Source organism: Oncorhynchus masou, chromosome 13, assembly GCF_036934945.1.
Source record: "Oncorhynchus masou masou isolate Uvic2021 chromosome 13, UVic_Omas_1.1, whole genome shotgun sequence".
Lineage (NCBI taxonomy): Eukaryota > Metazoa > Chordata > Actinopteri > Salmoniformes > Salmonidae > Oncorhynchus > Oncorhynchus masou.
Window position 1 is genome coordinate 34,955,593 of NC_088224.1, and position 27,929 is coordinate 34,983,521.

Sequence of the window (27,929 nt, forward strand, 5' to 3'; positions counted from 1 at the left end):
AGAATCTATGTCAAGTTGCATTGAAGCAGTTCTGGCTCGTGGTGGCCCAACAGCCTATAAAAATACTTTATGTTGCTGTTTACTTTTATTTTGGCAGTTACCTGTGTGTCCCTATTTGCTGTGTGCTCCCTGTGACTTTGTTTGATCTTTTTAATTAGCTAGACCATACAATTATAGGCTACTGGATATTCTCATGCTGTAACTGCACAGAAGACCAAATCTTGTCATGTGAGTTTGTGTTTGTGTTTGTGAGGGGGGAAAAAAAGAGGTATGCATTCACATTTTTGGTCATTTAGCAGCCACTGTTATCCAGAGAGAAATCAGTGAGCTAGTCGTGTGTCTGCCCAAGTGTGACTTAGCAAAAGGACAAGCAAAAAAAGACTCAAAAATAGTGTATCAGTTTATTTATTTGCACATTCATTGTGTTAACAAATTCAACAAGTCAGCATTAGTGTAATATATTTAGCATAGACTACATAGCATTATGCAGTTTAAACACATTTCAGAGTACTGGTCTTGTTTTGCATTTTCCCCACACACACAACATACAACTCTGACCTTCAATTATGACTGAGGCGGTGAATCAATGACAGCCAATGGGATACTCACAACCCATTGATTTCTTTGTCTCTTTTTATTCACACCTCAGATTTGTCTGTACAACACACAACAGCAAAATAGTGGGATGGGTTGTCATGGAAGGAAAAGGAGAGTGGACTAGAGAGAGGGATTCAGTCAGGGCCAAGGGATAGGAAAAGGGAGGGCACCCCAACAATTGAACACATTCACAGCGAGGGGAGAGCCCTTTGCCATTCTTGGGGGAACAATCACATACGCTAACAACAGGCGGCAGTGCATCTGCCTGATAGTGTCTGGGAACAAACTGTAATTTACACAAGGTTATACTGTATTTACATTTTGATATCTACAAAAAATATGCTTTGATTAAGCAATGGGTTTAGGGGAGGCCAGCAAAACAGAGGGTAACAAAGCCAGAGCATCTAATTTTGGTTTGGATTATTCCGTGATATGGGACATCGTTGCTGATCTTTGCAGAGTGCTTTCTGTGCTATTTACAAAAGGAAATGCTCATAGGAAGAAGAAACTGTTGAATATCGATCACAGGCACCTGTAACATACACAACCCCAGAATCTCAAAGTAAAGTCAGAAAGAAACAGTGAGAACATAGAAATAGGAAACTAGAAAATCTGTCAAAGATACAGAAACGGGAGAATGTACACGGTTTGTTTTCTAAAATATGTTAGCTAGCAATTATGATACACCTTGATTTGATATCCACTAAACCTTCCTGTCATGAAGAGAACTCACAATGTTGCTAGCCAAGTAATTATCTGTCATGCACAGACACGTGAGACAAAACAAAACGAAACACTTGTGTCCTTATCAACAGACACATTGACAGCCATCCTTTCCCACAGAACAATGCTAAGATGCTGTCATCATTCTCCTTTCACCCTCCAAAAATGTTCCACTTTAACACTTTTTAAAATATTGAACGCAACCCTTATTAGCGCAGCTACAGTTAGGAGCCTGAACACCACTCCAGCGAGGACAGAGCAATGAATAAAGATGACGTCACACTATTCCTCAGCCACCATGTTAGAATCTCCTGGGCAAAGTTGGCCAAACGGTGGACTACAACCCATTGGCCTTTCCGTGGTGAGACTCTGACAGAGATGCTTTGAGCCTGTGCTCACACTACAAACTTGGGCATTTGTAGCCTACCTTCAGGGCCCCATATGGTAAATACAAAAACACATTTCCAGTCTACTGCCCAGCACATCTTTGCCCAAGCCAAGACTAGGTGGGGTTATGGTGTTCGGGCTAATGCAATTTTACCTCACTCCAAAGTGCACTTATATCCATATAATTAAATCATGCCCCAGACTGGAAGCCTCCTACAGAGACAAAGACAAAAGGATAGTCAGAGGACCTTTCTCTGAATTGGAAAGACTACAGTTTGAAAAATGTCTCTCGGTTATCGAAACCTGTGCGGCTATTGTGTGTGTTTTTTTAAGTGCTGTTCTAATTATTCAAACATTATGAAACCAAAAGTCTGAAATGGGTTTCCGAGACAGTGCTTCTTAATTAACGACAATTACATTTTGTTTCAACAAGTTGCCTTGATGTATAGTTTCGATGGAAACTGAAGATACTGTGAATGTAATTGAACAAATTTTCAATATCTCATGGCTGTGAGGGAAAACTATAGGACAAAGGACTTGAACTGCCCAGGATATTAGCCTCTTATATTACAATAACTACAAATAGATATTTGTTTTCAAAAGTATCAAAAGAGAGCAACAAAAAAAAGTTTGATCAAATCAACCAGTGATAAAAGCAAAAAAGGTTGCTTTGGGCTTTTCAAAGTGCGATCAGATATACAAAATGTTCAGTGCGCAGCCCAGATGTGCATACTGCCTACTCTCAATTCCATGTGGAATGTGATGACTTTCATAGGAAAGGACACAACACTTACGAGTGCCAAAACCGCTATCAATGGTATCTACATAAAACTGTGATATGCCAAGCATTAACCAAAGAAGCTTGTTGAGTGACAACACCACGCAAATAACATGTAATAATAGACATTTATGGTCATTTATTTGCTAGCTCAAGTTAGCTCAAACCCAAGCTACCATTGCAGCTAGTTTACAAGGACTCAGTTTGAGCACCTCAGAGGCCGGTGAAGCTGAATGTGTACAATGTTTACCTGTGTGTGAGGGTAGGGATATGCAACATTCAAGCTAAGTGGTTAGCAGTGTACACCTACAGTGAGATGCAGTGTATAGACACAGCAAAGAGACAGTGTGCAGTGACAGCTTGATCGCTATTGACTATCATAGTTCCAAAAAATCCTCTGACACAATGGGGACCGTGCTGTGGAGCAACAGCGGTGATAAACAGAGAGCAAGAGCTCGGGGAGAAGGGAGGGCACCAGAACCCGAGCTGACACTTTGAAGCCTTTTTTGAATTCAGTGGATGAGACATTGCAGGAGATGAACATTTGCATTCTTACACAAACTCACCCCACACAAAATGTATTTCAAAAAGACGGTGAGCTCAAACAAGGATCGACTGAGCCGTTACCAATGACGGGACTATAAATGGTGTATTCTAATAAATTGACAGGAGCAAAGCACTGACATGCAAGTATATACAGGGCCAAATGGCCCCCGTGGAACAGCATATGAACGACAAAGCTCTCTCTGGTAAAATTGGTGATAGACAGACACAAAGTTACAGATCATTTCATGGCCTTCGGCTCATGTGGTTGCCATGACAACGGGTGTACTGTAACAACGGCTTTCGGGTACACTGAGATCCGTCCAATTATAGCTTCCCGTGCCACATGGCTACAGCCTCGCCTCGACCAATCACGTCAGGTCTAAAAAAATAAATGCACCAATGAAATGATAGGGAGAGCAACAGGAGTCACAAAGTAAAACCAGAAATCATCAATTTACTCTAACGGGATCGACCCAATCCACTGAGGTTGTGTGCTACTGAGGGAGGGTTAAGTGTAGCAGAGTGATTTTCCATCCACAATGCACTTATCGTGCTTCTACACCTGCATTGCTTGCTGTTTGGGGTTTTAGGCTGGGTTTCTGTACAGCACTTTGTAACATCAGCTGATGTAAGAAGGGCCTTATAAATACATTAGATTGATTGATTGACTTATCATAGACACATTGTTATATACTGAATGCAGGTTTTCCAACATGTACGTGAACGGCAGGTGAATAATGTTCGATTGTTATGCCAGCGTTGGTATGAATCTGCCCCACAAAATGAAATTCCCCATTTCGTCTCTGCCTCGCTAATATAGGATAGGAAAGGTGGCTTGAACTCATTTGAACTCATTTTACACTGTGCATGAAAAAGCTCTGACTCACGCAGTTTGACTATTGAGTTTCATGGGTATTGTTGCTACATGTGAGCTTACTGATGAAACATATATGGTCCACATTGAAATTAAGAAACATAAACGTGGTGGGAGATAAGATCAAGACATCCCTCTAGCCTTACCTGCCCATAACTTAAAACACTTAGCGATATCAGTGTTATCCCGACAACATTGTAATATAGTACTCTATCCTGCCCCATAAATTGACCACACGTCTAATATTACCACTGCTGTTTAAAAATAAAAAAACGCCCCTACTTTAAAAAACAGCCCCGTCTCAATATAAATTAACCACACCCTCTAATTAACATAAACCCTCCCAGTTTTGTGCAGTACCAGAAGATACTTCCTGGTTTAAAGAGGAATTGGTACACTAGGTTAAGAGAAAGTCTTGCATACTGTATTCTGTGGCCACACTCCTTCCCAGGTGTGTTTTATATTTAACTTGTTCAAGCAAGCAATTGAATGTTTATACCTATGGGTGACAGGGGCTGGAGAACGAGGGCGGGAGGTTGTGACGCTCTCTGACGTGAACTCTGATTGGATTAACCACATCCCCTTTACACCCCCACCCAACCGGTAGGACCACATGGATATCGCTGACAGTCTCGAATGTGTAGGCTATATATTTGTGTATACATTTGAATATGTCTTCCTATATTCAGATCTAGATTTTGAAATACTCAATCAAGTCTTTTGTCGTCAGTGATTCCTAAAAGTCTGGTCAGATTTCTTTTCAGCCACGGTGGTCGCCTCAATGGTTGCGGTAATTTTTCATAGAAGAGAGTGGTCCTACCTTACAAGTCCATGCTGGGTGGGGTTATGGTGGTCTGGTTGGGTCTCTTTATTTCAGACATGAAGGGTTCTATTTCATTCTTTTATTTATTTTTCTAAGAGAATAGGATTGAAATAGTAGTGGTGGTGGTGGTTTTTCAACAGAATACCCACTCTGAGAAATTGCACGATTTTCAAAATTTTGGGGAGATTTTTCTGAGCTGTCCTAATATTCGCCCAGGGTGTGCCACTTGGCAATCTGCCGGCGGGGGTTGTCGCAGACCTCTCTCCAGTGGGTGACCCCAGTGGGCATAAGGCTCTGGCCACCCAGCACCAGGCGGCCCACCACCTCGTTCTTGGTGGTACGGTCGAAGTCGACCACCAGGAACTCCACGGAGACGTCGGCCAGCAGCTCGGCGGGCACGTCGTAGATGAATGACTCGTTGAAAACGGGGTTGAGTGTGCACTTCTTCACGTGTGTCTTCTTCTTGGCGATGCGCTTGTGGCTGTAGAACACGTTCACCTTCACATAGGGGTCTGTGAGGGATGGATAGAGGGGAAAGGGGGTGAGGTGTGTGTGTGTGTGTGTGTGTGTGTGTGTGTGTGTGTGTGTGTGTGTGTGTGTGTGTGTGTGTGTGTGTGTGTGTGTGTGTGTGTGTGTGTGTGTGTGTGTGTGTGTGTGTGTGTGTGTGTGTGTAGTACTTACTGCCTGACAGGCCAGTGATGTCCATCCTGGGCAGGTGTTTGGCCTTCAGCACCACCACATTGAGCCTGTGAGTGACAGGCTGGTAGGACAAAGACACCAGCAGCTCCCCACGGCTCACACACTGCAGAGAGAACGCAGGGTTAGAATGTAGATACACACACACTGCAGAGAGAACGCAGGGTTAGAATGTAGATACACACACACTGCAGAGAGAACGCAGATACACACACACTGCAGAAAGAACGCAGGGTTAGAATGTAGATACACACACAGTGCAGGGAGAACACCTACTTAGAACACACACATGCACACACAAAGTACGCATACAGTACACTCATACACACAAAACCTGCCTTGCACACAAATAGGGCAGACATTATACATCCATAACCCACTTCCACACAATTTATACACCATAGATAATTTCCGTAAAAGTAATATACAGTATGTAGACCTACGGCTTCCCCTGTCTTTCTGTTCATCTCGCTCTCCGTTTTACTCTTGACCTCACTCTCTTTCTCGTGAATTCGTATACTACACCTAGGTGTCACTATGGCAACGCACTGTGGGAGGCGGCCCAAGGCTGAGCTTGAACTTAAAAAAGGAGAACTAGAGAATTACCCGGGCCGGGACGTACGCGCGCGTGTGTGTCTTGCCATGCGTGCGTGTGCAAATCCGCTACCATCTGCACTGGGATCTGCATGCAAAGTATGACGTAAATAGATAGCCTCCTAATTGTCTCTAGTCCAGTGCATCTGTAGCTTTTTCATTAACGAGCAGGACTTAACGCCACATCTCATTTAGAATCCCCACTAGGGGAACTCTGCTCTAAGAAAGACTAGTCTATAAAAATAGTCTGAAACCACTACAGTCGGTACACAACAATACTCTACAGTTCTCTAACACTGTACTCCTTTTGACTATAATCTGAAGTACTCATGTAGTAAATGGTACATTTCACACTTAAAAGCACCTTTTGAGTATATAAATGAACATGCCATAGACTCACTGCGGAGTGAAATGCAGAAAATGACCCACCATTTTTAGTGTTGCTTAGTTCCCTGACAATTTAATCTTTCAAAAATATTTCTCTAAAGTACAACGCAAATGGTACATTTGTCATACTTTCAAGCATTTCTTTTTATTATATGAATGGACATACCATAAACTCAGTTTGCGCTTGGTTTATTTCTTTAAGTCTCCTATGGCCTCATTAGTCAAGACGGGCTGAGAGAGAAGTCCTAACAGCGCTAGGAGCTAATAGTGCTGCCATATAAACCAATGTGACATTTTGGACGCCTTGGGCTGAACGGGAGTTTTGATGTGTTTTAGTGCTCCTGTAAAATGGTGGAGAATCACAATGCTCAAAATATACCTTTTTATGTTCGAAACGGGTAATGACTCTTTTTTTTAAACAACTGCTAAGTGTGTGAGCTTCCGCTGTCGTAATGAGTGTGACGTCTTTACTGCTCCCCACTTCAATAATTTAAGCATCCCCCCTCCACTTAAGTCCCCCCCGATAAAAGTTTCATGGATGTCTCCTCTGGACTTATGGTCCAGCCACACTCCTTTTTATCGCAGCGCCATCTCGCTTTCTCTCCGTCCAATGATGCCCTTCTCTCTCTAATTCGTCCCCTACTACTGTATCATCCATCTCTCTCTTTCTCATGTACTCTTGTCTTTTTTCCCCCTCTTCATTAGTTCAGTGGCATCGCACTCCTTCTCGTCTTCATGAGCAGATACCCAAGTCTCTCTTTTTCATTTACTCAAACTAATCTTCCTCTCCCTCTATTTATGTCTTGTTCCTTCTCTCTCCCCACTGGAAGATCGATTCCCTCCCGTCTCTAAACCGCTTCAGGCTGCAGTGAAATGGGAGGGAATTCAATTTAAGGCCCTCTTCTGAACGAAGGAGTAAAGAGATGAGGAGAGAAAGAGAGAGATGGAAGGAGAGGGAGAGAGGGGGTAGAAAGAGACAGATAACAGAGAGGAAGATGAGAGACAGTGAGAAAGGGAAAGAGAGGGAGAGAAAGGGAAAGAGAGAGGAAATGGTAGAACTATGTACTGATAAATCTCTATAGGAGTCAGAGAGAGAGAGAGAGGGGTGTGAAATAGTGTGACTGCATGGAGATGAAATTGAGAATGTTGGCGTGGGTGTATGTGTATATGGAGGAAGATATTATGCATGTGTGTATACATATCTGTACTCTGTACTGCCTCGCTTGACAGGCTTACATTGGCACTGGGAATGATACTTATGCATGTAATGTGTTTACACGTGTCGTGTGGGCATGACTGTGCATGTGTGTGTGTTTCTGCTGCTGTCTTCGAAGAGTTTAAAAGAAACAGGTTGTGTCTGCTGAATGAGCCTCTCTCTCTCTCTCTGTCTGTGTGTGTGTGTGTGTGTGTGTGTGTGTGTGTGTGTGTGTGTGTGTGTGTGTGTGTGTGTGTGTGTGTGTGTGTGTGTGTGTGTGTGTGTGTGTGTGTGTGTGTGGTATGCATTTAGGTTTCTCTGTAATCTTTTTCTCAGTGCAGATTGTGTTGTGCGGAGGTCTCTCTCTCTCGGTCTCTCCCTCTCTGTGCTATGTGTGGGGCTCTTTCTTGTCAATGGGAGTAGCCTACCCCCTCTATTTCTCTTTCTCTCTCCATTGCCCTCCCACTCGTCTCCATCTTTCTGCTCTGTCTATACCACCCCTCTCTCTCCCCTGCCCTCTCTCTCTCCATCCCCTCTCATCTCCTCTCTTTCTCCCTCCCTCCCTCCCCTCTCTCTCTCTCTCTCTCTCTCCCTACCCTTTCGCTCTCCCTCCTCTCTCTCCCCTCTCTCTCTACCTCTCTCCCTCCCTCATTTTGCAAATGTATCGCATTTCTGCCAACCTTTCTCTCTTTCTTCCCCGTCTCTCTCATTATCCCTCCCCCTCTTCATCTCTAGTGTTGCAGGCCATAAAAGCCCATCAACTGTTCCACTTGTCCATCCTCTCTCTCTATCCTTCTCTCCCTCCTTACCACTCCAACTCCTCCCTCTATCCTCAAATTCTGTCTACTCATCTCTCTATGAATTGCCCTCTTTTACCACACCCCATTCCCTCCCTCCCTCCCTTTCATCCTCTTTCCCCTTTTTGTCTCCCTTCTTTTCATTCTGGCCCTCATTCTAGTCTTTTTCATCATCTATCCTCCCTGTATTCCTCTCAATAAAAGAAAATGCCTTTCTCACTTTCATCCGGTTTCTCCTCTCTCTCCCTCCTCCTCCTTCTCTCCATTCCTAATTCCCATTCTCTAACCAGGATGTGTCTTTTGTCATTATTGTAAAAGAGAATGTTCTTAATAACATGTTTAAATAAAAAAGTAATAAATACAAGTAATTCCTTGTCTCCTCCCTCCATCCTTCCCTTTCCTCACCTGGATGTGTCTCTTGCTGATCTGTTGGGTGATGTGAACTCGTCCTGTGCTGGGGTCCAGCCCGGCCAGAGGCACTGCCGCCTCCCCGATGACATCATCACGGGCGAAGCGGTCAAAGCTGAGCACCAGGAAGTGCAGTGTGAGGTCGGGCAGTGTGCTGTAGGCCACGCCGTAGAACGTAAACGTCTCGTCAAACACTGGCTCCAAGGTCTTCCTCAGGACACGGGTCTGCAGAGCAATTGGTCATATTTCAGTCTGGTTGCTATTGTGACAATAGCACTTAAACAGTCACACTTACAGTAACAGTTAAACAGTCACACTTACAGTAACAGTTAAACAGTCACACTTACAGTAACATTTAAACCGTTACACTTACAGTAACACTTAAACCGTTACACGCACAGTAACATTTACACGCACAGTAACAGTTAAACAGTTACATGTACAGTAACAGTTAAACAGTTAAACAGTTACACTTACAGTAACACTTCAACCGTTACACGTACAGTAACAGTTACACGTACAGTAACAGTTAAACAGTTACACTTACAGTAACACTTCAACCGTTACACGTACAGTACAGTTACACGTACAGTAACAGTTAAACAGTTACACTTACAGTAACAGTTAAACAGTTACACTTACAGTAACAGTTAAACAGTTACACGTACAGTAACAGTTAAACAGTTACACGTACAGAAACAGTTAAACAGTTACACTTACAGTAACAGTTAAACAGTTACACGTACAGAAACAGTTAAACAGTTACACTTACAGTAACAGTTAAACAGTTACACGTACAGAAACAGTTAAACAGTTACACTTACAGTAACAGTTAAACAGTTACACTTACAGTAACAGTTACACGTACAGTAACAGTTAAACAGTTACACATACAGTAACAGTTAAACAGTTACAGTGACACAACTCTTTTACAATACAAAATGTGAGGGATAATGCAGGGGTCTTCAAACTTTTCTTGCCCAGGGCCCCAATCATGTTTGCATACTTAAAAGATGTTTTAAAAAATGTTCTTATTTTGATCTAATCCTGTAATAATGAAAATTCAAATAATTCAATAATAAAAGTATTAAGCTAATTGGGACTGCAACCCCAAATACCTAAACCCTAAACACAACAAAGCGAATCAAGGATTAACCCTGTAGGTAGGAAGAAACCTCCAAAGGAACCAGACTCACCTTGACCCGATGCTTCTTTTCTGGCAGTATGGTCATCTTCACGTAGGGGTCCGAGCTACCCGCCTGCTCGTCCACGGCCGGCAGACCCTGGGCGCCAACAATGGTCACCACCAGCGCCTTCTTGGGGAAGTTGTAGTCCACGGACAGGCTGAGGGTGCCTAGGGCAGTGTGTGGCGTGGTGGTGCCCTCCCCCTGGCACGGAGTAAAGGGCGAGGCTGTCTTGCTGGCATCACAGCTACTGCTACTGCTGTTACCTCCGGAGCTGCTCTCCAGGTAGCAGTAGTCGGCTCGGATGGGCAGCGCCCGCTCTAGCCTGGGCTGTCCAGCAGGAGGCAGCAGGTGGCTCATCTGCAGGTGGGTGGAGCCGTTGAGCAGGCCCGTTTCTGGGTCAGCGTCCACCAGCATCACCCTTCCTCCCCCTCCACCTCTTCCTCGCTCGCCATTACGACCCCACTCAACGCCGGATCCACCGCCATTTCGCGAGGAGCCCGGGCGTCGACCCACGCGGACGATCTTCTTGTTACTGAGTGTCTCCGGGTAGATGCTGATTCCCTTGAGCATGTGGATGAACTTGTAGGGCGGGTCGACGGCCGGGTCGCAGGGCCCCGATTGGAGCTTGTAGCTGCCCGTCATCTGGCGGTAGCGACGCTGGCAGCAGGTCCAGAGGAAGACGGCCACCGTGACCGAGACCACCAGGACCCCGGCGCCCAGGAAGCCCGCCAGCACCGGGGACACCTCTGAGAGGGACGAGGAGGGGAATAAGGGACAAGGAGAGAGCAGGGAAATCTTATTTCCTTTCCACCGTTATTCACTTCATTCCTTCAATATCAACTGGGTTGAAAGCCTTATTAACAAAGGAAGAACACGTGCGGTATGAAAACACATAATGAAACAGAAGGTTGTATTCCATCAAAAAGCATAATTCCCTGCCTAAAGTGAGAAGATGAATAGCTGTCAAAATTATGTGTCCCGAAAAGCAGGAAAAAACCTGGTTAAACCTTGTAAAATGAATGGACTTGATCAGAGTATTTACATTTTTTTCCCCCTGTTCATGTTTCGTGGGGCCTTGCCCCATACAGTCAGTCAGATGATGAAGTTGAAGTTAGTATAAGCCATGGCAGAAGGATTACAGTACGTTCTACACCATGTTCTACCCGGAACGTTTAGGAAAACACACAACATCACTGACCTACATTTGGACTAAGCATGTGACCCAGTTTAAAAAGTGACTGACAGCTGTGGCACCAGCCTGGATCCAAGCTTGGGCTGGCAACCTTATGACAGTACACGTTTAACCGGTATTCAAAATCAAATCAAATTTTACTTGGCACATGCGCCGAATACAACAGGTAGACCTTACCGTGAAATGCTTACCTACAAGCCCTTAACCAACAATGCAGTTTTAAGAAAAATAAGACTTAAGAAAATATTTACTATATAAACCAAATAAACAAATAAAAGAGCAACAATAAAATAACAATAAAGAGGCTATATAGAGGGGGTACCAGTAACAAGTGAATGTGTGGGGGTACTGTTTAGTCAAGGTAATTGACGTAATATGTACATGTAGGTAGAGGTAGTGACTATGCAAATGGTCCGGGTAGCCATTTGATTAGCTGTCCAGAAGTCTTATGGCTTGGGGGTAGAAGCTGTTATTCTTAGCAAGAAGCCTTTTGGACCTAGACTTGGAGCTCCGTACCACTTGCCGTGCTGTAGCAGAGAGAACAGTCAATGACTAGGGTGGCTGGAGTACATTTTTAGGACCTTCCTCTGACACCGCCTGGTGTATAGGTCCTGGATGGCAGGAAGCTTGGTCCCAGTGATGTACTGGGCCGTAAATGCATTACCCTCTGGAGCTCCTTGAGGTCAGAGGCCGAGCAGTTGCCATACCTTAAATAGTGGTGCGAAATAAAGTGCTGACTAGTTCTGAGGTGTGGCTATGGATGTGAGGAGAAAGGTGAGGCTAAGGACACAGGGAGAGGGAGACCTTTTCTGAAAATATAATTTTTAAGAGATGGATAAATAATATCAACAAACACATGTGATGGAATATTTGGTATTCTGAATAAAGGAAAACTATTCTATGGCATTTCTATGTTATCCATAGTAGATTAACATAAGCGGTGCATTATGTTTTGCTAGTTATCAACACAATCAGTGAATTTAAAAGGGTCAAATTATTAAATTAACAGTGCATAGCATTGTGTATTGTGAGTCACTGGAAATGTGTAATAGAAATATAGTTGGATTGATGTTGATATAGACACTGAAAGCAGTCAGGGAACGCTTCACTGTGTCGACTATTAAGCACTACAAGGTATTATAATAGGAACAAATCTGAATAAAGTCTTCCATTACTGTGGCCATGTTCAGTATAATTTGATATGAAAAAGTAATTCTGCACTTGGCTTGCTGCTACCAGTCATTTTACATTGCCTCTGTTGGGAAAATGACATTGTTGTATAAAACTATATCAGCTGTTTCGTTTGTTTGTGTAGCCTAATAAAAATAAAATCATTGCATGGAGAGAAAAAAAGTATGCTGATCTCTAGGATGTACAGTACAGAGCACTCTTTACTGTTCAATATTGGTGTTTGTAGACTAGGTGACAAACTTGAAAACACTCATTGTCGTAGAAGTACATCGCATTCGAAAAGTGTTCAGACCTCTTCACCTTTTCCACATTTTGTTACGTTACAGCCTGATTCGAAAATGGATTAAATCATTGTTTCCCCTCATCAATCGACACGCAATACCCCATAATGACAAAGCACAAAACAGTTTTTTTGAATTTTTTGCTAATTTATTAAAAATTAAAAACTGAAATGTGACATTTACATAAGCATTCAGACCCTTTACTCAGTACTTTGTTGAAGCACCTTTGGCAGCGATTAGCTGTGACGCTACAAGTTTGGCAGACAGGTATTTACAGGTACAGGTGCATCAAAGCCTGGGACCGAGGTGACTGAAAAACATCTATCTCAAGACCATCAGACTGATAAACAGCAATCACTAACTCAGAGAGGCTGCTGCCTACATTGAGACCCAATAACTGGCCCCTAAATGGGTCACTAGTCACTTTATACAATGGCACTCTAAATAATGCCACTTTATTCATGTTTACATATCTTGCATTACTCATATCACATGTAAATACTGTATTTTATTTATAATGTTTACATATCTTACATTACTCATATCACATGTACAGTGGGTCAAAAAAGTATTTAGTCAGCCACCAATTGTGCAAGTTCTCCCACTTAAAAAGATGACAGAGGCCTGTAATATTCATCATAGGTACACTTCAACTATGACAGACAAAATGAGAGAAAAAAAAAATCCAGAAAATCACATTGTAGGATTTTTAATGAATGTTTTTGCAAATTATGGTGGAAAATAAGTATTTGGTCACCTACAAACAAGCAAGATTTCTGGCACTCACAGACCTGTAACTTGTTCTTTAAGAGGCTCCCCTGTCCTCCACTCATTACCTGTATTAATGGCACCTGTTTGAACTTATCAGTATAAAAGACACCTGTCCACAACCTCAAACACACTCCAAACTCCACTATGGCCAAGACCAAAAAGCTGTCAAAGGACACTGTATTTTATGTATCTATTGTACCTTGCCTATGCCGCTCGGCCATCGCTCATCCATATACTTACATGTACATATTCTCATTCACTCCTTTAGATGTGTGTATTAGGTAGTTGTTGGGGATTTTTAGATTACTTGTTAGATATTACTCCACTGTCGGAACTAGAAGCACAAGCACTTCGCTACACTCACATTAACATCTGCTAACCATGTGTATGTGACAAATAAAATTTGATTTACTTGGGGAGTTTCTCCCGTTCTTCTCTGTAGATCCTCTCAAGCGCTGTCACGTTGGATGGAGAGCATTGCTGCACAGCTGTTTTCAGGTCTCTCAAGAGGATCAAGTCCGGGCTCTGGCTGGGCCACTCAAGGACATTCAGAGATTTGTACCGAAGCCACTCCTGCGTTATCTTGGCTGTGTGCTTAGGGTTGTTGTCCTGTTGGAAGGGGAACCATCACCTCATTCTGAGGTCCTGAGCACTCTGGAGCAGGTTTTCATCAAAGATCTCTCTGTACTTTGCCTAGTTCATCTTTCCCTTGATCCAGACTAGTCTCCCAGTCCATGCCACTGAAAAACATCCCCACAGCATGATGCTGCCACCATGCTTCACCGTAGGGATGGCGCCAGGTTTCCTCCAGACGTGATGCTTAGCATTCAGGCCAAAGAGTTCAGTCTTCATTTCATCAGACCAGAGAATCTTGTTTCACGTGGTCCAAGTGTTCTTTCGGTGCCTTTTGGCAAACTCCAAGCAGGTTGCCATGCTACTTTTACATAGGAGTGGCTTCCATCTGGCCACTCTACCATAAAGGCCTGATTAGCAGAGTGCTGCAGAGATTGTTGTCCTTCTGGAAGGTTCTCCCATCTCCACAGAGGAACTCTGGAGCCCTATCAGAGTGACCTCCTTGACCAAGGCCCTTCTCCCACCTGATTGCTAAGTTTGGTCAGGCAGCCAGCTCTAGGGAGAGTCTTGGTGGTTCCAAACTTCTTCCATTTAAGGAGGCCACTGTGTTCTTGGGAACCTTCAATGCCGCAGAAAGTTGTTGGCACCCTTCCCCAGATCTGTGCCTCGACACAATCCTGTCTCGGAGCTCTACGGACAATTACTTCGACCTCATGGCTTGGATTTTGTTCTGACATGCACTGTTAACTGTGGGACCTTATATAGATAGGTGTGTGCCTTTCCAAATCATGTCAAATCAATTGAATTTACCACAGGTGGACTCCAATCAGGTTGTAGAAATATTTCAACGATGATCAATGGAAACAGGATGCATCAGAGCTAAATTCAGAGTCTCATAGCAAAGGGTCTGAATACATATGTAAATAAGGTATTACTGTTTTGAACTTTTAAAAAATAATCTAAAAACCTGTTTCTCATCTATTAGAATGGGGCAATAATTTGTGTTGTTCTGGCTCAGGCAAGTCTTGCTTACAATCTCTTCAGTACTGACTCAATCTCTGAGTAACCTGAGAGAAACCGCCTCTTCACCAACCCTGTAGTCACAAACATGCACACACACTGTAGTCAGTGTTGTAATGAGTCCAAAGACTAACCTGAGTGAGAGCAATATCTTATTGGTCCCGTGTGGTTCAGTTGGTAGAGCATAGTGCTTGCAATACCAAGGTTGTGGAAACAATTCCCATGGGGGACCAGTACAACAACAAAACAAGTCTGAAAATGTTTGCACTCGCTACTGTAACAGTTTCATGGTCACATTTTCTAAGGGACTGATTGACAGAGGCACATTGCCTATCTTTGAGTAAGTAGTGGGTTTTCTGTCTTGTTGCCAATGTTTAAACTACAGTGGGAATAAAAAAAGTATGTGAAGCCTTTAGAATTACCTGGATTTCTGCATAAATTGGTCATAACATTTGATCTGATCTTCATCTAAGTCACAACAATATACCAATACAGTCTGCTTAAACTAATAACACACAAACAATTAGAATATCTCGTGTCTTTATTGAACACACGGTGTAAACATTCACAGTGCAAGGTGAAAAAAGTACAGTTGAAGTCGGAAGTTCACATACACTTAGGTTGGAGTCATTAAAACTCGTTTTTCAACCACTCCACAAATTTCTTGTTAACAAACTATAGTTTTGGCGTTTAGGACATCTACTGTGTGCATGACACAAGTAATTTTTCCAACAATTGTTAACAGACAGATTATTTCACTTATAATTCACTGTATCACAAGTCCAGTGGGTCAAAAGTTTACATAAACTAAGTTGACTGTGCCTTTAAACAGCTTGGAAAAGTCCAGAAAATTATGTCACGGCTTTAGAAGCTTCTAATAGGCTAATTGACATCATTTGAGGTAATTGGAGGTGTACCTGTGGCTGTATTTGAAGGCCGACCTTCAAACTCAGTGCCTATTTGCTTGACATCATGGGGAAAAAAAAAAAAAAAAAAATCAGCCAAGACCTCCGAAAAATTGTCGACCTCCACAAGTCTGGTTCATCCTTGGGAGCAATTTCCAAACGCCTGAATGTACCACGTTCATCTGTACAAACAATAATATGCAAGTATAAACACCATGGGATACGCAGCTGTCATACCACTCAGGAAGGAGACACCTTCTGTCTCCTAGAGATTTTCGTACTTTGGTGCGAAAAGTGCAAATCAATTCCAGAAGAACAGCAAAGGACCTTGTGAAGATGCTGGAGGAAACAGGTACAAAAGTATCTATATCCACAGTAAAACGAGTCCTATATCGACATAACCTGAAAGGCCGCTCAGCAAAGAAGACGCCACTGCTCCAAAACCGCCATAAAAAAGCCAGACTACGATTTGCAACTGCACATGGGGACAAAGATCGTACTTTTTGGAGAAATGTCCTCTGGTCTGATGAAACAAAAATAGAACTGTTTGGCCATAATGACCATCGTTATGTTTGGAGGAAAAATGGGGAGGCTTGCAAGCCAAAGAACACAATCCCAACCGTGAAGCACGGGGGTGGCAGCATCATGTGGTGGGGGTGCTTTTCTGCAGGAGGGACTGGTGCACTTCACAAAATAGATGGCATCATGAGGTAGGAAAATTATGTGGATATTTTGAAGCAACATCTCAAGACACCAGTCAAGAAGTTAAAGCTTGGTTGCAAATGCTCATCCAAATGGACAATGACCCCAAGCATACTTCCAAAGTTGTGGCAAAATGGCTTAAGGACAACAAAGTCAAGGTATTGGAGTGGCCATCACAAAGTCCTGACCTCAATCCTACAAAATAAATTGTGGGCAGAACTGAAAAAGTGTGTGCGAGCAAGGAGTCCTACAAACCTGACTCAGTTACACCAGCTCTGTCAAGAGGAATGGGCCAAAATTCACCCAACTTATTGTGGGAAGCTTGTGAAGGCTACAATTTAAAGGCAATGCTACCAAATACTAATTGAGTGTATGTAAACTTCTGACCCACTGGGAATGTGAAGAAAGTAATAAATCACTCTCCACCATTATTCTGACATTTCACATTCTTAAAATAAATTGTTGATAAACTGACCTAAGACATGTAATTCTTTCTAGGATTAAATGTCAGGATTTGTGAAAACTGAGTTTAAATGTATTTGGCTAAGGTGTATGTGAACTTCCGACTTCAACTGATGTGAACCCTTGGATTTAATAACAGGTTGACCCTCTTTTGGTAGCAATAATATCAACCAAATGTTTTCTGTAGTTGTGGATCAGACCTGCCCAACGGTCAGGAGGAATTTTGGACTACTCCTCTTTACAAAACTGTTTCAGTTCCACAATATTCTTGGGATGCCACAGCATCTCAATCGGGTTGAGGTCAGGACTGACTGGGCCACTCCATTTTCTTCTGTTCAAGCAATTCTGTTGTTGATTTACTTCTGTCTTTTAGGTTGTTATCCTGTTGCATCACCTAACTTCTGTTGAGCTTCATTTGGTGGACAGATAGCCTTATTTTCTCCTGGAAAATGTCTTGATAAACTTGGGAATTCACTTTTCTGTCGATGAAAGCAAGCTGTCCAGGCCCTGAGGCAGCAAAGCAGCCCCAAACCATGATGCTCCCTCCACCATACTTTACAGTGGGGATGAGGTTTTGATGTTGGTGTGCTGTGCCTTTTTTTCTCCACATAAAGTGTTGTGTGTTCCTTCCAAACAACTGAACTTCAGTTTCATCTGTCCACAGAATATTTTGCCAGTAGCGCTGTGGAACATCCAGGTGCACTTTTTCAAATGTTTTTGTTGGACAGCAGTGGCTTCTTCCGTGGTGTCCTCCCATGAATACCATTCTTGTTTAGAGTTATGTATCGTAGACTCGTCAACAGAGATGTTGGCATGTTCCAGAGATTTCTGTATGTCTTTAGCCGACAGTAGGATTCTTCTTAACCTCATTGAGCATTCTGCGCTGTGCTCTTGCAGTCATCTTTGCAGGGAAGCCACTCTTAGGGAGAGTTTAATTTATTTTACGTTTATTTAACTAGGCAAGTCCGTTTTAAGAACAAATTCTTATTTACAATTACGGCCTATGGACAGTAGGTTAACTGCCCCGTAGCAACAGTGCTAAAATGTCTACATTTATAGACAATTTGTCTTACCGGACTGACTTTTAGAGATACTTTTGTTACCCTTTCCAGCTTTATGCAAGGCAACAATTCTTCATCTTAGGTCTTCTGAGATCTCTTTTGTTCAAGGCATGGTTCACATCAGGCAATGCTTCTTGTGAATAGCAAACTCATATTTTGTGAGTGTTTTATATGGGGCAGGGCAGCTCTAACCAAAATCTCTACTCTTGTCTCATTGATTGGACTCCAGGTTAGCTGACTCCTGACTCCAATTAGCTTTTGCAGAAGTCATTAGCCTACAGTAGGAGTTCATATACTTTCCCCAACCTACACTGTGAATGTTTAAATGATGTACTCAATATAGACAAGAGAAATACAATAATTTGTGTGCTAATAGTTTAAGCACACAGAGTTTGTCTATTGTTGTCAAATTTATGCAGAAATCCAGGTAATTCCAAAGGGTTCACATACCTTTTCTTGCCACTGTATGTCTGTATTGTTACTTTTGTGTTGTATGTTTACCACCATGGAAACTTGGTTTTTATTTAGTATTTGCTCCACTCTCGTCTCTCTCTTGCATAACACTCATCTCCATTTCCCTCACTTCTATCCATCTCTCTCTCTCTCTCTCTCTCTCTCTCTCTCTCTAGGTGGCCCGTGTCATGGGTCGCCCCGGCAACCGCGGGGCCCCTCTCCCATCGAGCTGGTCAGATGGAGCTGATTGGAATTCAGAGTTTGCCCAGGAACCCCAGAGCGGATGAGAACAGGATGTGTGTTCCACCATCTCCACACAAGCAGCCCTTAACCAGACGCCAGCAACCACCAGAGGGGGAGAGGGGGGAGGGGGGGGGAAGAAGGGGAGAAGGGGGGCCTATTCTGAGAAAGTTTCTGTGTAAAGAGAGAGGCTGAGAGATGTTTTTGGCAGACATGGCAGCAGAAGTGGGTGTATGCGTGTCTGTGCGTGTGCATGCATGCATGTGTGTGGTTGACAGACAATGCTGTACAGCTGCACTGATCACAGCTATAATGAGGCCTCAAGAGCTTTGGAGAGTTTCTCCTTGTCTCCTGTGAGCTCTATGTAAAACTCCACAGCATCATGGATAATAAGTATAGGAACTACACTATAAACACTTAGCATACTGAGTGTTCATGCATTTACAAACATTCCTAAAAACACACCCACATACAGCATTCACAAAAAGCCACTGATGCAGATGCATAAAAAAACTAAATAAATAAATACCCTGAATTATGCATGCCGTTGTCATGGGAAATTTCATGGAAGTTACTTGTCGGTTTTAGTGTAAACCAGGGATCATCAACTAGATTCAGCCGCTGGCCAATTTTATTTCTGGAGTTGATGTTCGGGGGGTCGGAACATAATTACAAATAATTTATAGACTGCAAATTGACCACAAGAAGCCCAAACAGATATAATATTTGACTTAAACATAATCAGATTCACATCTGCATTCTGATAAGCCACCTTCTACAGTTAAAATCTGTGACTGAAGCCCAAACCAACCTCAGTGGTCAGGAATAACTATGCATAGTCACATGTGCTTAAAGTTACCTACCTCTGTTATAAAACAAAGATGACAGAGGCCCCAGCTATCGACTACAATAATTCTGCACGAGATTTTCTCTTGGAGGAAAATGGAAGTACAATTATAAGTCCTCTTGCTTTCTATATATATAAAAAACAGGTTTCGGCAATAGCTGCCTTCATTAACCTTCATGCACCTTGGCGGGAACTAGTAACCTGGTAAAACCAGACTGAACACAGCCTTCACGATTGGAAGCAATAGTGAGTGCAACATTAAGCCTGGTTTGACCAGGCCAGTTCTTGACTGGATGACCCCAGATGCTTGAGCCTGCAGTCAGCCACATCCTGGGCCACCAGTAAGCTGCATGTGCAGGGATTTATCTGTGTGTTAGCAGTCAATATTCATATCCAGCAGTGAAGTCAGTTGGAGGGGCTTAGCAACAGTGCAGGAGGCCAAAATTGGGTCAGCAGGAACTTGTCCAGTTGTGTGACAGACAGGAGGCTTTTAAGAGCTTTTGGAAAAACCAAAATGGCCAGAAAAGGAAAGTTGCAAACATGGTTACTTGAGGACAGGAAGTGTGTTAGAAATCAAAGGTAGGGGCTTCCCGAGTGGTGCAGTGGTCTAAGACACTGCATCACAGTGCTAGTTGTGCCACTAGAGATCCTGGGTTCGAGTCCAGACTCTGTCGCAGCTGTTTCCTCCGACACATTGGTGCGGCTGGCTTCCGGCTTAAGTGGGCATTGTGTCAAGAAGCAGTGCGGCTTGGTTGGGTTGTGTTTCGGAGGACGCATGACTCTTGACCTTCGCCTCTCCTGAGTCCGCACGGGAGTTGCAGCGATTAGACAAGACTGTAACTACCAACCGGACACCACGATATTGGGGAGGAGAAAAAAAGGGGTTAAAGAGAAAATAAATCAAAAGGTAGCAGGAAGACAAGAGAGAGAGATGGATCGTCAGGAGAGAAAGAGGAGAGGAAATGGTGAAAGGAAGAGAGAGAGTGAGGAAATGGGGTACGAATGAGTGGTGACATTAGCTGCTAACAGAGAGACAAACAGTGAGACAAAGGATGCATAGCTAGGTCCCAGACTGAGAGTCGAGAGCAAGCGTGCCAGACAAACAGACTGGTTGGGACATTTCTGAAGAGTGACTTCCCTGCGGGCCATGGGAATTCAGAACAGCAGGCGGCTAAACCATTTTGAATATTTTTTTGTATTGGCATTCAAAACAGTTACTGGCATCCAATTCTGCTTCCCATCTCTCTTTCTCCTGATCCACCAAGGAAATGTTCTGCCTTTTCCTACTCTATTTTGTCATCTCTCTCTTCCACTCACTGTATCTCCATAGTGTCTAGCTACCCACACCCACTATCCCTCTCTAGACAAAGACTCGACCCCCTCTACTCCATTGATCATTGCGACCTCAGTGGGGCTTGAGAATCAGATGATGTCACTTTTTTGGAGGGTCTTTAAAGCCCAGCTGAGCAGCTCTTGTTGCCTAGAGGCGTTCCCCCAGCGAGAGACTGACATTACCCATAACGTCAAGGTCTAAATGAAATAAACCGTTCAAACCTCAATAGCAATACTGAAGAAAAGGTCGAAATCCAGGACTTACTAATAAAACCAACAGTATCAAAAGGAGCACAATGCTTGAAAGAACAAGCGCGCGTGTGTGTGTGTGTGTGTGTGTGTGTGTGTGTGTGTGTGTGTGTGTGTGTGTGTGTGTGTGTGTGTGTGTGTGTGTGTGTGTGAGAGAGAGAGAGAGAGAGAGAGAGAATGTGTGTGTGCACAAGCAGGGGGCATCCATGATTAATAGACTGCAGTAAATTGTTAATCACGAGCAATGATTCTAATTGTCTGATTCATACGCGAGGAGGAGAATGGGGAAGTGTGGGACCGTGGAGGAGTACAGGAACACAGAGGAGTGTGACGGTAGGGCAGGAAGAGGAGGACGAGTTTATGATGGAGAGAGGAGTGTTGTGCAGTTACCGAAGAGAGGAGGAAAGGAGGAAATGAGGAGTGTGTTATTAAGGATAAAGTGTGACATCTGGGCTTAGACTACCAGAAGAGTAGTAAATATAACCAGCACTCCATACTCTGAATTCACTCATTCTAACCACTAAATGAATGGGCAGGTAGCAACAACGTAACCACATGTAACATTGGGATTTTGCATTAGTATATGCATCAAATGTCCCAATGCAAAGTGACCTCCCTTTTCTATTGTTGGCGTTATTACATAAAACCGATTAGAATTCCGAAGTATCGGCGAAGTCCAGTCGGGAAAAGGTTTTCCATGGTGTGATGTAATATAGAGGAACAGGTAAGCCAGCCTGATCCCTATAATGTAAACTACAACAGAAATAACGTCAAATCTATAACTTCAAATTAATGAAAATCGCCATGACTACTGGTATCAACAACATTTTCAGCCAACTTACAAGCAAATACTTTTTGAATTTATTGTTGCAACAACTTGCAAAATTGCTAGCCAACTAGTCAGCTCATGTTAGCCATACTACCCTGCTTACGTTAGCACTGAATGAGTCAGTCAGTTGCTATCAACAGCTAGCTTACAGCTACATTAAAGTAAACCAACGTTTAGGAAATACATAACGCCATAATATTAGCTACTGTATATGCAGTTATTTTAGCCAGCAAGCTAGCCAGCCAGTGTTAGCTATTTAGCCAACTAGCTATTAGCTTAGCCAGCCTAGCCAACCACCACAGTTATAGTCAGTAAGCAAGAATCCAACTTCTGGAGACCAGCTAGAAAAGAAACGAATACAACACAACTAAAAAATAACTGCAGATTAAAAGCAAAGAGAGAGCAGAGACTTACAGATTGAAGGTTGGGGCCCATCCGATGGTAAAACATTTAAAAGAGTGCAGGCTGAGTTAGCTACCAAAGCGAGGGGGAGGCAAGTGCTTCACCGGGCAGAAATCCAAAATAGATAGATTCTAGATGTCTGTCAACTAGCGTGCTAGCACTAAGCCAAGGTGGAAAAAGTTACAAAACTCATGTAGCCTATTTCATAGCGAACATGGCAAAAGTTGACAAAACAACAAGGAGAACAGATGTGGTACTACACAATTAAAGCAAGTAGGTATGATATTCTTTCATTTTAAGCCCATGGCAAGCACTAGAGCCTGCCGTGCCAACAGGTTCTCACTAGATAACACAGCCACAAAGTATGTGAGAAGCATGATGTGTGGTCGACGTTTGCCAGCTCGAGCTTCCTACAGAGCTAGCATACAAACTCGGTTGCAGAGTAGATCCTCCATATGAGAAATAGTGCATTGCGAGAAATAGTGCATTGTGAATAGTTTAGAAGTTATCTGGAAATAATAAATATGTAATAACCCCAAAACATAACTATGTTTGAACTTATAGGTAACCAGATCATGACTGCAACTAAGTTACTAAGTCTTTGACCACACTGTGTTGTTACATTGGTGAGTAAAAACTCATGCTTCCTACCCTTTCGGTGCCAAACCAACCAGGATTGACCACTAACTTCAGGAAAGGTGATGTCAAGGTGCGAGGAAATAATACCTTCCTAAGTAACTCCACTCCAAAGAGTTGTGTGTCTCAAGTATTCTTCAAATAACCCCAAAACTTATAGAAATGTTCTCGTAAACACACCCGTTTCCCTCTTACATGTACAACATATGGCACACAGACAAAACACATCTGTAAATGTCCATCTCCCCTACCGCCATCAACACGCTGGGGTAAACCACTGCTGCTCAGCTTCTCACAGGACTGAGCTAATAGACTAGCTAAACCCCCTTTCACACAACGTTAGCTTTCTCTGTGTGTGTTTCTTCATCCTGAAATCTCTGTGAATATGAGTGACACAGACAGACACCTTGTCCCGAGGTGGAGTGTGCTGTATTTCACCACTGGGACAGAAAGAGGCTTGTCACTCTGACACCAGTCACTATGGCATTAAATCACAAGCTCTGTTCGGCACTGCCACTGCGGCTATGCCGGACACACTGCAGAGAGACACTGCAGAGAGAAGGAACGGGGAGAGCTGGAGGGAGGGGAGAGGTAGGACTGTGTGTCGGCTCACCCCTTCATCCAGGCTAGACTGCCTCAGTAAGAGATGTAGCCCTGAAGAGATAAAGTCAATAACATAAGGGTACTAAACAAGGAAAACCTTTAAAGTGACTTATACCATCTTCATAAGACATATAAAAGGTGTTTTACATTGCTTATGTTATGACTGTGTAATGTCCTCATCAAATACATATACTTACGGGTCAAAAGTTTTAGAACACCTACTCATTCAAGGGTTTTTCTTAATTTTTACTATTTTCTACATTGTAGAATAATAGTGAAGACATCAAAACTATGAAATAACACATATGGAATCATGTAGTAACCAAAAAAGTGTTAAACAAATCTAGATATATTTTATATTTGAGATTCTTCAAATAGCCACCCTTTGCCTTGATGACAGCTTTGCACACTCTAGGCAATATGTACATAGCACATCCAACTACCTCATCCCCATACTGTTATTTATTTATTTAGCTTGCTCCTTTGCACCCCAGTATCTCTACTTGCACATTCATCATCTGCACATCTGTCACTCCAGTGTTTCATTTGTATATTTAATTACTTCGCCACCATGACCTACTTATTGCCTTACCTCCCTTATCTTACCTCATTTGCACACACTGTATATAGACTTTTTCCTACTGTATTATTGACTGTATGTTTGTTTCTTCCATGTGTAACTCTGTGTTTTTGTATGTGTTGAACTGCTTTGCTTTATCTTGGCCAGGTCGCAGTTGTAAATTAGAACTTGTTCTCGAAGAAATCCGGAACAACATCCAGAAGTGTCTATAAGCAACAAAGGTCAATATCGATAGGCTAAAAGCAACAAAGGTCAAAAGTCAACTGATCGGCTAAGAAGGATTATGTACAGAAGATTCAAACTACAAAAACGGACACTAGGAACTGTGAAGAGACTAAATACACTAAGAAACCGAGTTGGTCAGTCGTAGACAATCTCGTCTGGTTTAAATCCTAAAAGGACACTCACTTTGATTATTCCAATATTAAGTATGGTGTTCCACAAGGTTCTGTGCTAGCACCTATGCTGTTCTCATCAAATACAACTCTTACACGCAAACCACACCGGACACACTGCGCGCGTGAGCATTGCAAAATCAATTTACACATACATGTTATTCAATCATTTCAAACTTATTTCTCACCATAGCTCTCTGTCTTAGGTGCAGACTATCCCTCAAATAGCTCCTATTCGGCTACTTCCTGACTCAACAAGTCTTTCTCCCTGCCAGTCCTTCAGGTAACTCCTACGCCATGGTTTTGGATCCAAGATGGCATTGCAGGCTGGGGATCTTAAAATATCTGCCCTCTTTTGCATCAAAGACTGCCAACCCACACACCCACCGTCATCCCAACTATCCCCTCTGTCCACATGCATGCCTTGGATAACAAGTGATGGTGTGTAGTGATGGTTAAGAATAGAGTGGGGTCCAATGGAACACAGTTTCACACTCCAATATCGTTTTCAAACTATATCACGGCGAACCAAACCATACTGTGCTCGCTCGGGTATACGCTGATGAAAGTGAACACCGCCACAGCATTGTTTTTCAACTTTTGTATGTTATATATAATATATATGGCCATGTTTTCATGAATTTGATGATGTGATCTTGAAGCCCATTCAAAACAGTATGGGACTGGATACGGAAGTAAAGCAGAAGGGGTCATCACATTCACATCGTATTTCATTTTCACATTGTCCTTTCCAGAACAGTTACAGCAACAACCAGGCCAGCTCAGTACAGCTTGTTTTGGCTCGGCTCAGCTCAGCAGTGTGAGCCCTCAGGTGGGGTAAACTGCAGCTGTTCCCTCCAGCTTTGGCACTGGCCTCAACTCTGAAGGAAAGTCCTGAATCAAAGCAAAACCATGCACGTCGCCCTGGGCGATAGCTATCTGTTAAGGAGAGGAATTATGGTAACATGAATTTAACAATGCATATAAATTGGTAATGAAGAGATGATAGAACATAGAGTGCTTTTGTTGGTGTAATTAGACTCCCCACGCCCTCTCACCGAGGAGCTGCTCTAACACTCCTGACCCAAACAAACACACATTAGGGCCTCACCCATCCACTGCAGACAAAGAACATAATAATCTTCTCAGGAGCTCATTTATTTTTCGGGGACTTTGTGCAGGTCAGAGGGGAGGAGAATTAGACTGTTTCTTACTGCTTTTGTCAATGTGATATGTCCCATTAGTTGTCTACACTGGTTGCTGTATATTGCGTAATTGATTGCTGAGTAATTGTAGGTGTAAACCATATGTTTATACAGTAGGCTAAATATATGTGTGTGACTGGGTGTAGCCAGTGTTTTTTTCAATTTTTGTCCACTCATTCTCCAGTCATTCTCTAAATAACAACATATTCTGCACAAGGCTAAGCCCCATAGCCGGTGTTTTAACTCTGACAGTGATACGTGATGCACTATTGGCAAAACATCCATCAATGCTTCCGACAGTCCCACGGTTACATAACTAGATTACAATGAGCACTCGAATTGATTGCCCAGCGAGTGAGGTTTTTGGGGAGATGTGAGACCACCCACCCCGCCCAAATGTTCTGTTAGGCTATGGACAACGGGTCCAGTTCAGGAATTCGGGTAGATGTTCATTGAAACAATAGAAGAGCGAGCAGTCGGGCATGGTTGATGCCAAGCCTCAAGAATAGACATAACGTCATCATCCTTTCTAACCCACATGCGCAGTCAACGCCATTAGAGAAGGCTGGAGAAAGCATGAGCGCAGTAGGAGCAGGCTAAACAGGTCTCACCCATAACAATAAATACGTACCGCACAATAAATATGTACTAGAAATCAACTTTATTTGTTTTTACATAATGTCAAAAGGCACATTTTTATTCAGTCCATTTCTCTGCCAATATTCCCCCTTCAAGCCAAAATCTGACGAAGCAGTATTGGTGACTGCCGGGAACTAATGCACGCATGACCACACATTTTCATATACATGCCTATTTCTAATCCCAACAAATTAAACAAATTAAACATTAGGCCTATTCTCCGTTTTAAAATTATTAGAATTTGTTGACGCAGAGTCAAGGCCTTCGCTGGCCTGTGTTCTCAACAACTTTATATATATATATTTTAAATGTATTCCAGTTGTTGGCTCAAAGCTTTCTAATCATCAGAATAACATCCATTCTAGGAGATAAACCGTGTTTTATGAAATATTAAATAGACGTGTGCCATTTAATTTCAAACATCAAATTAATTGAATATACAAAACAAAACTAGGCTTTGGGGGAGATAATTAAAGTAAATGTGTAGAGAATAAACAACACATTTAGCACCTGGCGTCTTTCAGCCTTTCTAGGCCAACATGACACCATTTAGAATCTGAGGAGAACCTGAGAAACACTCATTTTTCTTCGGCTAGCCTAAAACAGTTGGCTGGCATCCAATAAGTAGCCTAAATACAGCTGTTTTTCGTTAATTATTATGAGAAAAAATATGTCTTACCATATGCTGGTCTTAAATTGGTTATCTCTGTCATTTTGGGGTTGAAATGGCTGTGTTGTTGTCAGAAAAAAAAGATTAAAAGAAAACAATTAAAACTCGCAGGTTTCTATTTTATTTCCATGAATGCTCTTGTCCCTCCGCTTTTTCTTAAGGTCAGATGAGACGATGTTTGACCGTGGTATTTTTCACAGTCCGAAATTATTGTTTTGATCCTGTCGCTTCTCAAAGATGCGCTCGGGATGGCATTTGCGCTTGCTTCTTCCCACTCCAGTTTCGAGCTCGGGTGCGGCTGCTGAGCGCGACTACTACAACCAGAGTTGCCCCCCCCCTGATAACGGGGAGTCTAGGGGAGAATCTCAATTGATTCACTTGATTCCTCGCGTCCCCTCTTCTCGCCTCTTTCTCAAAACACATTGGATGAGAAGGTCAGAGGTCCAGCCCCTCCAAACCTTCTCATCCAATCATATCGCCCTTCACTGCCAAGAACTGACAAGACGCTACCAAGAATTAGCGAATGAGAACAAGCAGTGGAATTGGCCACAAAGATGATAGGGACCCAGACGATCATCTTTTTTTTGTTGCACTAGTTAAGTACAACTGTTTTTCACAGTATAGCAACCAACTTGAAAAAAAAAATATGGATGTTGATGTACTCTTATTTTTATCCTCTACAGACGTCAGATCTGAACT

The 27,929-nt window shown here is 42.8% G+C and overlaps 1 protein-coding gene across 1 annotated transcript; it reads right to left on the reverse strand.

Annotated features, from left to right (window-relative positions):
* Positions 1 to 387: 387 nt before the first annotated feature.
* Positions 388 to 27,596, reverse strand: syt11a (synaptotagmin XIa). Its single transcript, XM_064983585.1, has 5 exons — positions 27,240 to 27,596; positions 10,002 to 10,738; positions 8,803 to 9,030; positions 5,410 to 5,530; positions 388 to 5,240 (listed from the first exon to the last, which is right to left on the reverse strand). Exons 1-5 carry the CDS (start codon positions 27,271 to 27,273, stop codon positions 4,930 to 4,932), a joined length of 1,431 nt encoding a protein of 476 aa, XP_064839657.1. The 5' UTR covers positions 27,274 to 27,596; the 3' UTR covers positions 388 to 4,929.
* Between the last annotated feature and the right edge of the window lie 333 nt (positions 27,597 to 27,929).

Excerpts from the sequence above, each read along its gene's own strand:
- syt11a (XM_064983585.1), bottom strand. The coding sequence starts at position 27,273 with ATGACAGAGATAACCAATTTAAGACCAGCATATG. Across the intron at positions 9,031-10,001 it reads AAAAGAAGCATCGGGTCAAG|ACCCGTGTCCTGAGGAAGAC; the intron begins GTGAGTCTGGTT and ends ATTGCTCTGCAG. Across the intron at positions 5,531-8,802 it reads TCAGCAAGAGACACATCCAG|TGTGTGAGCCGTGGGGAGCT; the intron begins GTGAGGAAAGGG and ends TTCTCTCTGCAG.